Source organism: Dermacentor variabilis, chromosome 10, assembly GCF_050947875.1.
Source record: "Dermacentor variabilis isolate Ectoservices chromosome 10, ASM5094787v1, whole genome shotgun sequence".
Taxonomy (NCBI): Eukaryota; Metazoa; Arthropoda; class Arachnida; order Ixodida; family Ixodidae; genus Dermacentor; species Dermacentor variabilis.
This window is the reverse complement of record NC_134577.1, coordinates 58,559,502-58,572,556: the sequence shown is the minus strand read 5'-3', so window position 1 is coordinate 58,572,556 and position 13,055 is coordinate 58,559,502. Positions and strand designations below refer to the sequence as shown.

At 49.3% G+C, this 13,055-nt stretch overlaps 1 protein-coding gene across 1 annotated transcript; it reads right to left on the bottom strand.

Annotated features, from left to right (window-relative positions):
- Positions 1-3,970: 3,970 nt before the first annotated feature.
- Positions 3,971-12,839, bottom strand: LOC142560582 (uncharacterized). Its single transcript, XM_075672789.1, has 5 exons — positions 12,398-12,839; positions 11,599-11,736; positions 8,757-8,969; positions 7,929-8,078; positions 3,971-6,637 (listed from the first exon to the last, which is right to left on the bottom strand). Exons 1-5 carry the CDS (start codon positions 12,782-12,784, stop codon positions 4,025-4,027), a joined length of 3,501 nt encoding a protein of 1,166 aa, XP_075528904.1. The 5' UTR covers positions 12,785-12,839; the 3' UTR covers positions 3,971-4,024.
- Positions 12,840-13,055: the final 216 nt, after the last annotated feature.

Sequence of the window (13,055 nt, the reverse complement as noted above, 5' to 3'; positions counted from 1 at the left end):
GCATGCAGGACTAGAGCGAAGGACACTTGCCGAAAACAGCATTTCGCCTCATTTTTTTTTTTCATTGAAGCTTTATGTTTCGTCTCTCTTTCTCGTTCGTTGTCTGCATCTTTGCGTGCCATGTTTTTCTCTCCAGAGAAGGCAGGCGTTGTGGCTCTCCCATAGTTGCACTTGGCGGTAAGCACTCATTTTTTACGGTGTTCGTGGCTGTTTAGATGTTTGCAAACCGAATGATAACCGACGTTGCTAATGTGCGCGCAACGCGAAGTATGAAGGCGTGGTGGGTTATAGAACACGACGACGTGGCTCATTATCGATTAATTGTGCAGTAGTGCAGTTCTGCCAAATTTCTTTACGTGGTGCTTAATGTCTGTAGGTAAATTGACACCAAGCCAGCTTAGACAACAGTACCCTATAAAAACTCTATTGGCGCTGATTTCGCGCCACCATATTGATTACGAGAAGAGAAAATGAAAGCGAAGCTCCTTTTTCTTTTTGCGCCCTTCCGCCGTCCCTGGTACGTCAGTGTGACGACAGGGATTTCAAAGTGTTTTGTCGTATTTGGGCCACCTCCAGTAATGAAAGTTGGCGAAAAGTGCCGTCTTCAGTATTTGAATCGCTTGTCATAGCCCATCTTTACCGATGAAAACTGAACTCTCGATAGCTTTATCATGACGTCAGCGGCGCAGCTTCTCGCCCTGCAGGTACTCCAACAAGGTGGCTGCGGTGATGTCACTGGACCATATCAGATCCCCTCGGATTGTATTGCTTCTTGACGGGGACTAAATTTCGCTGGAGTATCTTGCCTTACCGAATTGTAACTCGCCGCAAGACGTGGCTGTTGTGTTGTCATACTGTTTATTTTGTGGCGTTTACGCAGCTTCTCGACATTCTACTATCCCAAGATGGAGTCGCCATGTGGCCTTCGTAGCGTGCTTTTTTTTTCACTGTGAGAGAGTGTTTCTCTCTCTCTCTCTCTCTCTCTCTATATATATATATATATATTAGAGAAACACTTTCTCACAGTGAAAAAAAAACACGCTACGAAGGCCACGTGGCCTTCGTAGCGTGTTTAAAGGCCCCCTAAAGCAACACGTGCGTGTTGCTTTAGGGGGCCTTTAATCTTCTTCGCCATCGCCTTCGACGAAGTGAGCAAAGAACTTTGATTATGCTAGACATAAAAGAAAATTACGTTGTGGTGTAGAATCATAGGATAGCGCTCCGCACCGTTGTCGGCAGAGGGCGTCACAGTGCCTTGGTACCGTATACCGCTCGTGGTAAGTACGTTATACGGTAGTACGTGGTGTTGCCGTTTCGCACTACCGTGCGGCGATGACCGCAAACGTTTTAACTCCGTGTGTTGCTTGATGCATACGGTAACGTGATGATGATGATGATTCTAGTGGCTTAGATTCAAGCCTTGCACGATCGACAACTATGTGGCGAGCGCGAAATTTTCATTTCGGCGATTATTAGAGAGGTTTAATTAGCTTGTCCATGCGCATATTGCTCGTTATGGTGGAGCCGAGTGACGGTAAACGTAGACGTCAGCAACAAAGCCGGTAGCAACATCTTGTGGCACTTTCTCCAGCAACACGTCAAGCGATTTTTGTTACATAGGTGTTCTCGAAGACGGCTCCTTGTCGCTTGCATCGCTGCCGACATTTTACACTGGCAGATAAGTAGGGTATTGTTTGTTACTCCTATAATTTGTGTCTGTAAGCTTACAGTGTATATTTTTCTGTTCATTTTCTAGTCAATTTTGTTTTGCTTTGACCTTCCTTCTCATTCATCCTAAGTGTATTACTTACCCGTGACCAAATATACGGTCGCAAGTTCAGTTCAATTCAGCTCAAGTATATACCCCTGCCTAGAATTCCTGCCAACTTGCTGTCAGTCGCGTCGCAGAAGGCAAGAAGTCGCCCGCGAGACGCGGGCATGTGCGGCGTGGATTGTGTGGCCGACGCCACTTTCTCGCAGCGTCTTGGCGTATGGTATAAAGCGCGCGCATGCGCAGTGATGAGGCGTCATGGTATTACCGTACTTGCCGTAGGGTAACATGGCACTGCTAAAATTCTGCTGTGCCTTTTCGCAGGCTAACTGCGTCAGAGGTTACAAGAGCTAGTTGTGCGATTGCTCGCGCTCATTTGCGCGTTCTTTATTCACGCGTTGCCGTGCTTTCACATTACACCCTCACTCCATGGATAGCACACGGTGGCCAAAACGGTTCGCCTGGTAGGCTCTTTGCGTTTCCTGCTCCCCCCCCCCACCCATGAATCCTTCATTGTGTGTGTGTTTTTTTTTGCTGTCTCATAATTTTCGCGCGCCGGATCAGTTATCACTGTTCTGGCTCCACTACGCTAGTGTTCGGTAGGTGCGTAGGAATCATTCGAGAGAACCTGCCTTAACAAAGGTTGGTCCCCCTCCAGTCGGCACTTGTGTGCACTAAGCGTCTTCTCTGATTTCACTCTATTTCCACCATTTCCCTTTTAAAGATCTTGAATTGTCTGCAATAATGTGAGTGGGCATGGTGCCGTTTTCGGCGAGATATGTTGCAACGTGCGGCGTGTTTCCTGGTTGCCCTTTTTGAATTACTGTTCTCCTGGCTGATCGGTAGCTTCAATCTCTGCTGCCTCTTCAGATGTATTGTCTTCCAGAGGTAGCTGGGCGTGCGTTGCTAACATCACTGCAGCAGCAATACGAACGTGGTTGCACACAGTCAACAGTGGCGTGCTCGCCATTGCAATGCCTCCGTGACACATTGCACGTTGCAGTCGCATGACCGAAAATGGCACATCGAGCGCATCGAAATGTCGTGCGGAAGGCCCCAAAATGACCTTCTGCGCCTCACTTGGAGCACACTCTCTTCATTCCCTTACTGCCAGCATCACCGGAAATCCAGTCACCATGACGAAATTCGGTGGCAGTCTTACCATCTCGAGCTTCACCAGTCGGCTGCCATAGCCGATGTCCGTCCTGCCCTTGAATATAACGTCGGAAATGCCTCGACACTTAACGTGCGGTGTAAGTGCAGCAATCAGGACGTCATCACTGACGCAGGGTTGAAGACGATACACCGTCACGTAAACCAGCAGTACGACCTTGTCGGCGACCGCCGTGGTATTGCAGATACTGCAATCCTCCAGCACCTACGACTTCGTTGATGGAGTCGACGATGGCGTCAACCGGCGTCGAAACCGGTACATTGAAAAGGAAGCACTAGGCTTTCGTTGGGCGTTGAGCGGGCGCTGGTTTGTCTACGGTTTCTTCACATAAGCAACCACGACGCAATTCGTGCTGCCCAGGCTGATGATACGTACGAAAAGATCCGCCAGCCAATTTCGCTTATTAGGCTGACGTCAAGCAGCTTGGTTTGCCTAAAGCAACTGTTTTCTCCTACAGAGCGGTGTTTGTGTCACTGATGTTAGAATGAAACTTGAAGTGACGGGGAAATTTCATGTGTAATTTTGATACAACTCAGTGATAGCGAACGTTGTAGCTTGAAACAAGCAGCGTTTACTTTCCAATTAGCCGAGAATTTACATTAGCCGAGTAAAATTATTAAGCTTCGAGCGGGATCCAGCAAGCTCGGCTATCTTGTAGAGTTGGAGAGCAGGTGCACAACGTTTTTGTGCGAGGACCTTGTAATTCTTACGTTATCGCCGACTATAGAATACTTTCCTACTCCATACAACATCGTACACTACCACTTGTACATCGTTGCGATATATCGCATGTTCTTTAATTGCAAGCAAGTGCACCGCGTTAGGCTGCGAAGTGTTAAATTGCTGGTATGTGTCACTTCACTTTCATTCACCCAGTTTCAATGTGACGAATCGAGCGGCCACTTATGCTTGTTGCAGACATTTACAATTCTAAATAAAAACAATTCCTATAAACCAGTAGCTCCAATGAATAGCGCTCGAAGAATGCACGCCTCGAGTTCCTTTAGGCACATGGACTACGGGAATGTTTTAAAAAAAGCGCTTTATTTGCTGCAGAAGCGTACATAAGGAAAGGCTACTTATGTCGAATAGTATGCATCACTGTCCCGTGCAGAGCTTCCTTTGGAATCGTCCTGATCGCCCCTATCGGCAGGGTTTTCGTTATTCGAATCATCAGGACCACCGCTAGGGACGGGGCTTCCATCTTTGGCATCGTCTGGACTACTGCCACGTGCAAGGGTTTCGTCATTCAGATCCTCTGGACTTCCGCCACGGCTAAGGCTTCCATATATGGAATCGTCAGAACTACTGCCATGTGCAAGGCTTTCGTCATTCAGAACCTCTGGAGGACCGCCATGGACAGGGGATCCAGCTTTTGAATCGTCTGGAGCACCGCCCTGTGGAAGGCTTTCCTTATTCAGATCCTCAGGATCACCGCTAGGGACAGGGCTTCTGTCTTTCAAATCCTCAGGATCACTGCTAGGTACAGGGCTTCCGTCTTTCACATCCTCAGGATCACTGCTAGGTACAGGGCTTCCGTCTTTCACATCCTCAGGATCACTGCTAGGTACAGGGCTTCCGTCTTTCACATCCTCAGGATCACCGCTAGGTACAGGGCTTCCGTCTTTCACATCCTCAGGATCACCGCTAGGTACAGGGCTTCCGTCTTTCAAATCCTCAGGATCACTGCTTGGGGCAGGGTTTCCGTCTTTCGAATCCTCAGGATCACTGCTAAGGGCAGGGCTTCCGTCTTTCAAATCCCCAGGATCACCGCTAGGGACAGGGCTTCCGTCTTTCGAATCCTCTCGACCACGGGCAGCGCTTCCATCTTTCGAATCCTCTCGACCACGGGCAGGGCTTCCATCTTTCGAATCCTCTCGACCACGGGCAGGGCTTCCATCTTTCGAATCCTCTCGACCACGGGCAGGGCTTCCATCTTTCGAATCCTCTCGACCACGGGCAGGGCTTCCATCTTTCAAATCCTCTCGACCACTGGCAGGGCTTCCATCTTTCAAATCCTCTCGACCACTGGCAGGGCTTCCATCTTTCAAATCCTCTCGACCACTGGCAGGGCTTCCATCTTTCAAATTCTCAGGATCACCGCTAGGGACAGGGCTTCCATCTTTCAAATTCTCTGGATCACCGCTAGGGACTGGGCTTGCATCTTTCAAATCCTCTGGATCACCGCTAGGGACTGGGCTTGCATCTTTCAAATCCTCTGGATCACCGCTAGGGACTGGGCTTCCATCTTTCAAATCCTCTGGATCACTGCTAGGTACAGGGTTTCCGTCTTTCACATCCTCAGGATCACCGCTAGGTACAGGGCTTCCGTCTTTCACATCCTCAGAATCACCGCTAGGTACAGGGCTTCCGTCTTTCACATCCTCAGGATCACCGCTAGGTACAGGGCTTCCGTCTCTCAAATCCTCAGGGTCACTGCTAGGGACAGGGCTTCCGTCTTTCAAATTCTCTGGATCACTGCTAGGGACAGGGCTTCCGTCTTTCAAATTCTCTGGATCACTGCTAGGGACAGGGCTTCCATCTTTCAAATTCTCAGCATCACCGCTAGGGACAGGGCTTCCATCTTTCAAATTCTCAGCATCACCGCTAGGGACAGGGCTTCCATCTTTCAAATCCACAGGATAACCGCTAGGGACAGGGCTTGCGTCTTTCGAATCCTCTCGACCACGGGCAGGGCTTCCATCTTTCGAATCCCCTCGACCACGGGCAGGGCTTCCATCTTTCGAATCCCCTCGACCACGGGCAGGGCTTCCACCTTTCGATACCTCTCGACCACGGGCAGGGCTTCCATCTTTCGATACCTCTCGACCACGGGCAGGGCTTCCATCTTTCGATACCTCTCGACCACGGGCAGGGCTTCCATCTTTCAAATCCTCTCGACCGGGGGCAGGGCTTCCATCTTTCAAATCCTCTCGACGGGGGGCAGGGCTTCCATCTTTCAAATCCTCTCGACCGGGGGCAGGGCTTCCATCTTTCAAATCCTCTCGACCGGGGGCAGGGCTTCCATCTTTCAAATCCTCTGGATCACCGCTAGGGAATGGGGTTCCACCTTTCAAATCCTCTGGATCACCGCTAGCGACAGGGGTTCCACCTTTCAAATCCTCTGGATCACCGCTAGGGACAGGGTTTCCACCTTTCAAATTCTCTGGATCTCCGCTAGGGACAGGGCTTCCATCTTTCAAATCCTCAGGATCACCGCTAGGGACAGGGCTTCCGTCTTTCAAATCCTCAGGATCACCGCTAGGGACAGGGCTTCCATCTTTCAAATTCTGAGGATCACCGCTAGGGACAGGTCTTCCATCTTTCGAATCCACTCGACCACAGGCATGGCGTCCATCTTTCAAATCCTCACGACAACGGGCAGAACTTCCATCTTTCAAATCCTCTCGACCACGGGCAGGGCTTCCATCTTTCAAATCCTCTGGATCAGCGCTAGGGACAGGGCTCCCATCTTTCAAATCCTCTGGATCAGCGCTAGGGTCAGGGCTTCCATGTTTCGAATCCTCTGGATCAGTGCCAGGGACAGGGTTTCCATCTTTTGAATCCTCTGGACCATGGGCCTCGCTTCCATCTTTCGAATCCTCGGGACCACGGGCAGGGCTTCCATCTTTCGAATCCTCTGGACCACGGGCAGGGCTTCCATCATAAGGCAGCTCGGGGTTAATCGGTTCCTGGGGAAAAGTAATAGTAGCATTGGGAACGTCTGCATAAGGAAAGTGGAAAATAATTGCGAGTCCTGGGCAAAGTAAGGCATTACGCAGATGTTAACTAGTGCCATCTATATGATTAAGCTGGGGAAGAGAAAACATTAGCGTCTTGTGTATAACAGCAAAATAAGACAACGCATCATTGAGTTAAATTTGACTTCATTTGAAGGTTTTCTCTTCCGCGATGGAGCGAATATGACACGGTCACACGGGCAAGCTACGCTGATATACCACCTAGAGGGAAATCTGGCGCCACCGTCTATGGGAGTTTCCTAAGGGGCGCTGTGTCGTTGTGGGAATGACGGTGTATGCGTCTATGAGGCTCGTTTGGCTGGTGCTGTAAGAGTGGTCGTCTAAAACGTGGATATGACTATACAAATAACCCGGTATTCAAGTAAAATCTTCGTAAAGGGTTTTTATTCACCCATATTACATCTTCCAATGAAGTTTACTCCTCTACGATGCATAACCAAGCGAAGAAAAGCAATAACAGAAGACAAACTGCTCCAAACCCGCGCGAACCTTGTCTGTCCTCCAACTTTAGTGGCCCGCTGATAGCTTGTTTTTGCATGTACAAGTATACGAAACGTAAAAGGTCTCATAATTAAACATGTTTTTTGTGTCATAATTAAGCTAACAACTTTTTACGTGCTGTATCACTAGGAAATGAAGCATTGTGACAGACGGAACGGTGCTAGCCAGGCGCGTCTTCAAGGCGTTCTGGCTCTCTGAGAACGATGCCAATCCGGAGTCAAAGTATTCCGGCAGTCCCGTGCATACCACAGCGCAGCAGCGCCAGACTTCCTTCTAGGTAACATAGTGAGGAACCATGTACCGTGACAGCACGACTGAGCTAACACGCCTCGAACGTCCGTGTAATTTTGCATCCCAATAAAAAATTTCCGTTAATTGCTGGCCTTATGCATTGGCATGGAGCAGCTTGCTTGTGTTTATTATCCTTCCCGAGAAGGCGGGCTAAAACGAAATCTTTAGACGTACGGAACATTCGTGTCCCGGAGAAAAGAAAATCCGCTTTCATTTCAGTTATCCAAGTACAAACCTGCGCTATACCGTCATTCCTGCGGTAGTTGAGCGATCGGAGCGCCATAGTTCCCTCTGGTATTTTTATTAGGAAACTATGGGAGGCTCGATCGGCCTTTGACCAAGAAAGATCCCCCCCCCCCTCAAGGCAATTTCGTATATGCGCCTTCAATAAATAAATGAAAGAAACACTTCAAATAGTTCAAAGACGTACTGTAGAGCATACTGCGCCGCATAACAGAGCCGAAAGCGAGGTCCACACCGTCCGGTAGAGGAGCACGAAAGCGTCGACGTACAGCCGCCAAAGCTGGGTAGACAGCTTGACCACGTGACGGAATGCAGCGCTGCCATGCTCACTCGCAGTCTGCATATATAACGCGGCAGAAACCATCGCAGAAAGTGCTGCTACAGGCCGCACCACGTGATTGCCATTCGCTAGACGTATTTAATCGTTTACATTAAACATTTCCCTGCTTCTTGCAATGACCGATCAGGAAGGAGGTTCAACGATAGCCTGACATACGTTTACAGACGAAGGGAAATCAAACACAGCAAGCAAAACAAGTACAAAAAGAAGTACGAAAACAAGTATGAAAACAAGCGCAGCAACAGAACAGCAATACCTGAAAAGCAACAAAAGGTAACGGAACAAGAAGTGAGGAGTTTCGTGACTTTGCTTGTGACGTCGTTATGGCATGTGATGCGCCGGCTGGTTTCGCCATCTCGGTGTTTTCAGGAATGACCCTGGCTTAATCACCCGCCGTGGTTGCTCAGTGGCTATGGTGTTGGGCTGCTGAGCACGAGGTCGCGGGATCGAATCCCGGCCACGGCGGCCGCATTTCGATGGGGGCGAAATGCGAAAACACCCGTGTGCTTAGATTTAGGTGCACGTTAAAGAACCCCAGGTGGTCAAAATTTCCGGAGTCCTCCACTACGGCGTGCCTCATAATCAGAAAGTGGTTTTGGCACGTAAAACCCCAAATATTATTTTTTTACCCTGGCTTAAAGTTATGTTTGAACTGATACCGAACGAAAAACATACCGTTGGCCTGTGAAAAGGCTCGGCGGGCTCTTCCAGCATGCTCGCGGCTGTAGCGAAGACCTTTCCGATGAGGTCATTGGCCCTTTGGTGCTCGGATATTGCGTACTGAGATACGCAGATGGAGGCCTTCCAGAGCAGGTGAAAAATGCGGGGCAGGGTACAGTTGCGGGGATGGGCCTCCGTCGTGCAGTCTTCATCAATGTTTTTCATGTACTGCAATTAGAACATTATGAGCTCATTGATACTTACATATTTGAGGTTTGTAAGCGCCATACTCGTGAACTCCGACGGGAACCGCACATGAAAAATTTTTCCTGTGGAAACGCGTGAAGTACGTTAACGAGAAATTTAACAATAAATTTTGCCCCATGGTGGAACACTTCCGCTTCACGTGCATCTATAACGACAGCTGCTCTCTTTAATGAAAGCTAGAGATGATTGCATGACTGCCGGTTTGACGTGACACTGCAGGTGTTGGGTAAAAGATACAATGGTGGCTCAGTTCAACACGTACATGTTCTCTGCCTCTGGCTGCGGAGAGCAGTGCTGCACCGTGGCCCAAAATGGACTCGAATGTGAACTTCCCGAATGTGAACTTGCAAGCAGCCAGCGCTGTAGCACAAGTGGTAGTGCCGGGGTCGCGAGTTCGAATCCCTAATTTTTCTCAACAATATTCCGAAGCTTTCCTTAGCTTCATTATTTGTTGGATTCATATGGTTGTCACTAAGAAAAGTCGAGCCCCTCAATTCCCCTTCTCATGCACTATTAAATTTTGGAATTGCAAATAAAATTCTGGGATTTTACGTGACAGAACCACGATTTGAATTTCGACCATTTGGTGTTCTTTAACGCGCACCCATATTATGGTGCACGAGTGCTTCCGCATTGCGCGCCATGCATTTTTTTTAGTCTTGAAACTGCGCAATCGGTTATTCCAAAGCGGAAGGCCGCTGTTTTTTTTTTTTTAAGAGCTTGCGTTCTTTAACAGCGAACGCAAAATACGGTAAACTAACGTGTTTTTGTATCCAGTCCAAATCTGAATGCGGCTGCCTTGACGGAATCTGCCCCGCGCTCAGCAGAGCAGCCCCACGAAATACAGTGTATTGTATATGTAAATACAGCGTAAAGTGTGTATATACAGTGTGTTGTTAATACAGGGTAAAGTGTATTTCGCTCATGCGAAATACACTTTTCGACAAAAGGGGACACGACAAGAGCTGGCGAATAAAACGAGCTGCCTCGCTGAAACGTTTCGCGTTACGAATAAGCGAGTGACGTCGTGAAAGTGTGGGAAATGGGCGAATAACTGCCGAGTGAACAAGCGCACTTCGCCGACATGGCCCCTCTCAAAAGAAGGTAACATGTGGTCATGCCGCATTTGCTGCCATTAAAAGCGTGCAGCATGACATTAGGAATTGTGCCCTATACAAGCGAAGTGTAAGCGAGGTGCTAGGAATCATGGAGTGGTCACCTCAGATGGGGTCAACAAAGATGTTAACCACATCTGTAGCTCCCGCCCCGTCATCGAGCCTCTTTTGTAGATAAGAAGGCCGACCTTCCAGAGAACACGTTGGTCCCGAGTTCGATCCCCAAGGCCATAAAGAATGGTGGTTCAACGGCGAAGCTTTCAGGGAAACTCTTATGGGCTTTCTTGTAAGCAGTCCCGATCAAAAGTCCAGAAACCGTGGCATCGGCGAAAAATTTGAATGTCTTTTAGCGCAGCCTCAAACAGTATCAGTGTTCGAATAGGCTAGAGATAAAAACTTCTGGAAATTTCGAGGAATAAAATTGCAGAAAAATAGCTTGTATATGCTATTCCATAAATAAAACAGCTGTTAAGTAGGTGCGATAATTGCACAATGAACGCGACGGCAATAGAAGCAACACATCGTTCTCTGCTTGTCATCATCAAGGAAAGATTGCTAATCTCAAAACTGAGAAACTGTCCACTGAGCGTCCAAATCACTCGCACTAGACACACTCGGACTATAATCGATTGCGGCTGCTCTCACATTCACATTTGATTGCACGTGGACGAGTTTTTCAACAAGTTTACTTGAGAGTATGTTGCTAAGCTCGTTACGAACATTTACAAAGACCAGTCTAGTTCACCACTGGCAAATGGCGAAGGTATTTGCAGCACCGGAGAGGCTATAACCGTCAGCGACCGATTAGTGCTAAGGCTCTCCGGGGCTTTTTTTCTCCTGCACTTGCATCTCTAGAATAGGCACATGTCTCTATCACTGGATTTCGGCCATAGTGTCCTGGCTGCTTTTTTTTCTGTCATCTGTGGTCCTCAGACTTTTTCAGGCGACATTACATTCTATGCGTGTGCATGGCAAAGTTTTTCTGCCCGTCATAAAACTTCCGCCGCTTTTAGCGGCAGAAGTTTGGTTGCAGAACTGGTTGCCAGCAGTGAATGTCATGTCAGCGTCATCTCAGCTCTGTCCTTTATCTATGAAAGCCTGTAGTCTCATTGATGGAATGGCAGAATGTTTTCGGCTGGGCTAGCCGTTTTCCACCTTCGAAGTACGAATTGTCGAGGCGGGGTTATCCAGTTTACGGCGTTTCACTTTTTGGACGATACATAGATGTCGCCGGCGTTTCGTATCTGCACACCGCAAATTCATATAAACGGGGAACAGAACACCACCACTGACCAACAACCCGCCAAGCTGGACAGCTTGGCGAGCGCTCTGAACAGTTTTTTTTTTTTTGCCACGTGCCCGTGTGTTCAGTTAAGAGTTGGGGCGCGACTTTTCTGGTCTCGTTTCGCGCTACGTCGAGCACAGGCCAGCCCGAACATGCGCATTCCCAAAGCAACGCTGTGTTGAGCACGTACCGCGTCACACGCCGATTCAGCAATGGCCAGTTCCTGCCAAACAATGGCGCGAGTACAGCGCACGAAGGAGGCGGCAGTTTCTGCTGGCTGGCACGCAGCCTTGAGGACACGCTCGGACAGGTCCCGGCAGATGTCGACCTGCGATAGAGCGGCGGCGGTCGGAAAGAAGACAAGTCCAGTCGGGTTTCAAGAGCACTGGGGTTGATGCGTGCAGGTACTGCGACTGGACATTTGTACAAGGTAATCCCTACAGAAGACAGCATTCCGAGGGACTTGATGTAGGCTGGCTTATTCAGTAACTAGCCGAGTGCCCGGACCCGTGCTAAGGGCCCGTTGTAAGGGACACGTATACCGCCCGCAACGCGAACGACAGCAAACGAGAGGAACAAAATTAATTCGCCCGGTCAAAGAGCCGCGGAAGGATTTCGTCCTCGAGCGAGTTCCAATACGCGCAACAGGCGAATGGAAATGCCAAGTCATCCGCAGCAGAAGAAATTGCCATTCTTGCAGGCAGGCGGTGGCGGGATGTTACAGTAAGCGTGCTCTACGTTCCACTAAGTTACATGTTCCTAAGTGCTCAGTCATTTACGATTGAGTGACTAAGCAAATCGGAACTCTCATCTAAATTCATCTAAACGAATAACTTGTGTCGAGAACAAGCCGGTTAATTGGCAAAGGCGAGTAATCCTAGAGGATCGTGTCCCCGCGCTTTCCGTGCAATACCGTCGAGGATAGTGCACAACGCTCAAGCTGGACACACTGAGAAGAACTAGGTAAGTTACCAAAGACGACTGCTAACCTTTTCCCTCACGTAGTCGCGTCCATCGGTGTACTTGCGTTTTCCAAAGCCGTGGGCGTCTCCGATGATTTCGTGCGGCAGTTTTCGAATCACCGGATAATTGTCCTCGAGCTTCTGCAAGACCTTGCAGGCGAGGTCGTCGGCGGCCTGAAGTGGCCCGGAGAGCTGTTCCACGGCGGGCTTTCCGACACGGGCGTAAGCGTGCGAAGCGCATTTCTCGACGGTGTCCAGAGCGATCGCAGCCAGGGCGGAGCGCTTCTTCAGCTCGTTGTAGCACTCCGCGGTCGCGAAGCACAGGAAGTTCACGCTGGGAACAGACGTTACGTGTTCCACGAAATGGTACTTGATGCCTTGATGGCCACCGTCCCTTGCGCTGGCGCTACCCATTGCAGAAACAAGCACCGCTGAGGCGGTGTTCTGGAACTATTCTGAAAGACGCACTCGGGAGTATTCAAGGAAGGTGGCGCTGCGGTCACTGAGAGTGGGCGGTTGAGAAGCGTCCTTGTATTTATAGCGTTTTACCCTTGCCATACCTATGATGTCACTGAACAGGGGTTCGAAACGGTCGCTAGCGCAAATTCTGTTTTTGTGCCAGTCAGAGAGTTGGACGGCCTGCTCAGACTGATCACTCGTTTGAGCACGTGATTATGAAGCGTGT

Coding starts and splice junctions, on each gene's coding strand:
- LOC142560582 (XM_075672789.1), bottom strand. CDS start 12,784: ATGGGTAGCGCCAGCGCAAGGGACGGTGGCCATCAAGGCATCAAGTAC. Junction 8,079..8,756: donor AGCCTTTTCACAGGCCAACG/GTATGTTTTTCG, acceptor TTATATATGCAG/ACTGCGAGTGAGCATGGCAG. Junction 6,638..7,928: donor GCGGCGCAGTATGCTCTACA/GTACGTCTTTGA, acceptor ACTTTTCCCCAG/GAACCGATTAACCCCGAGCT.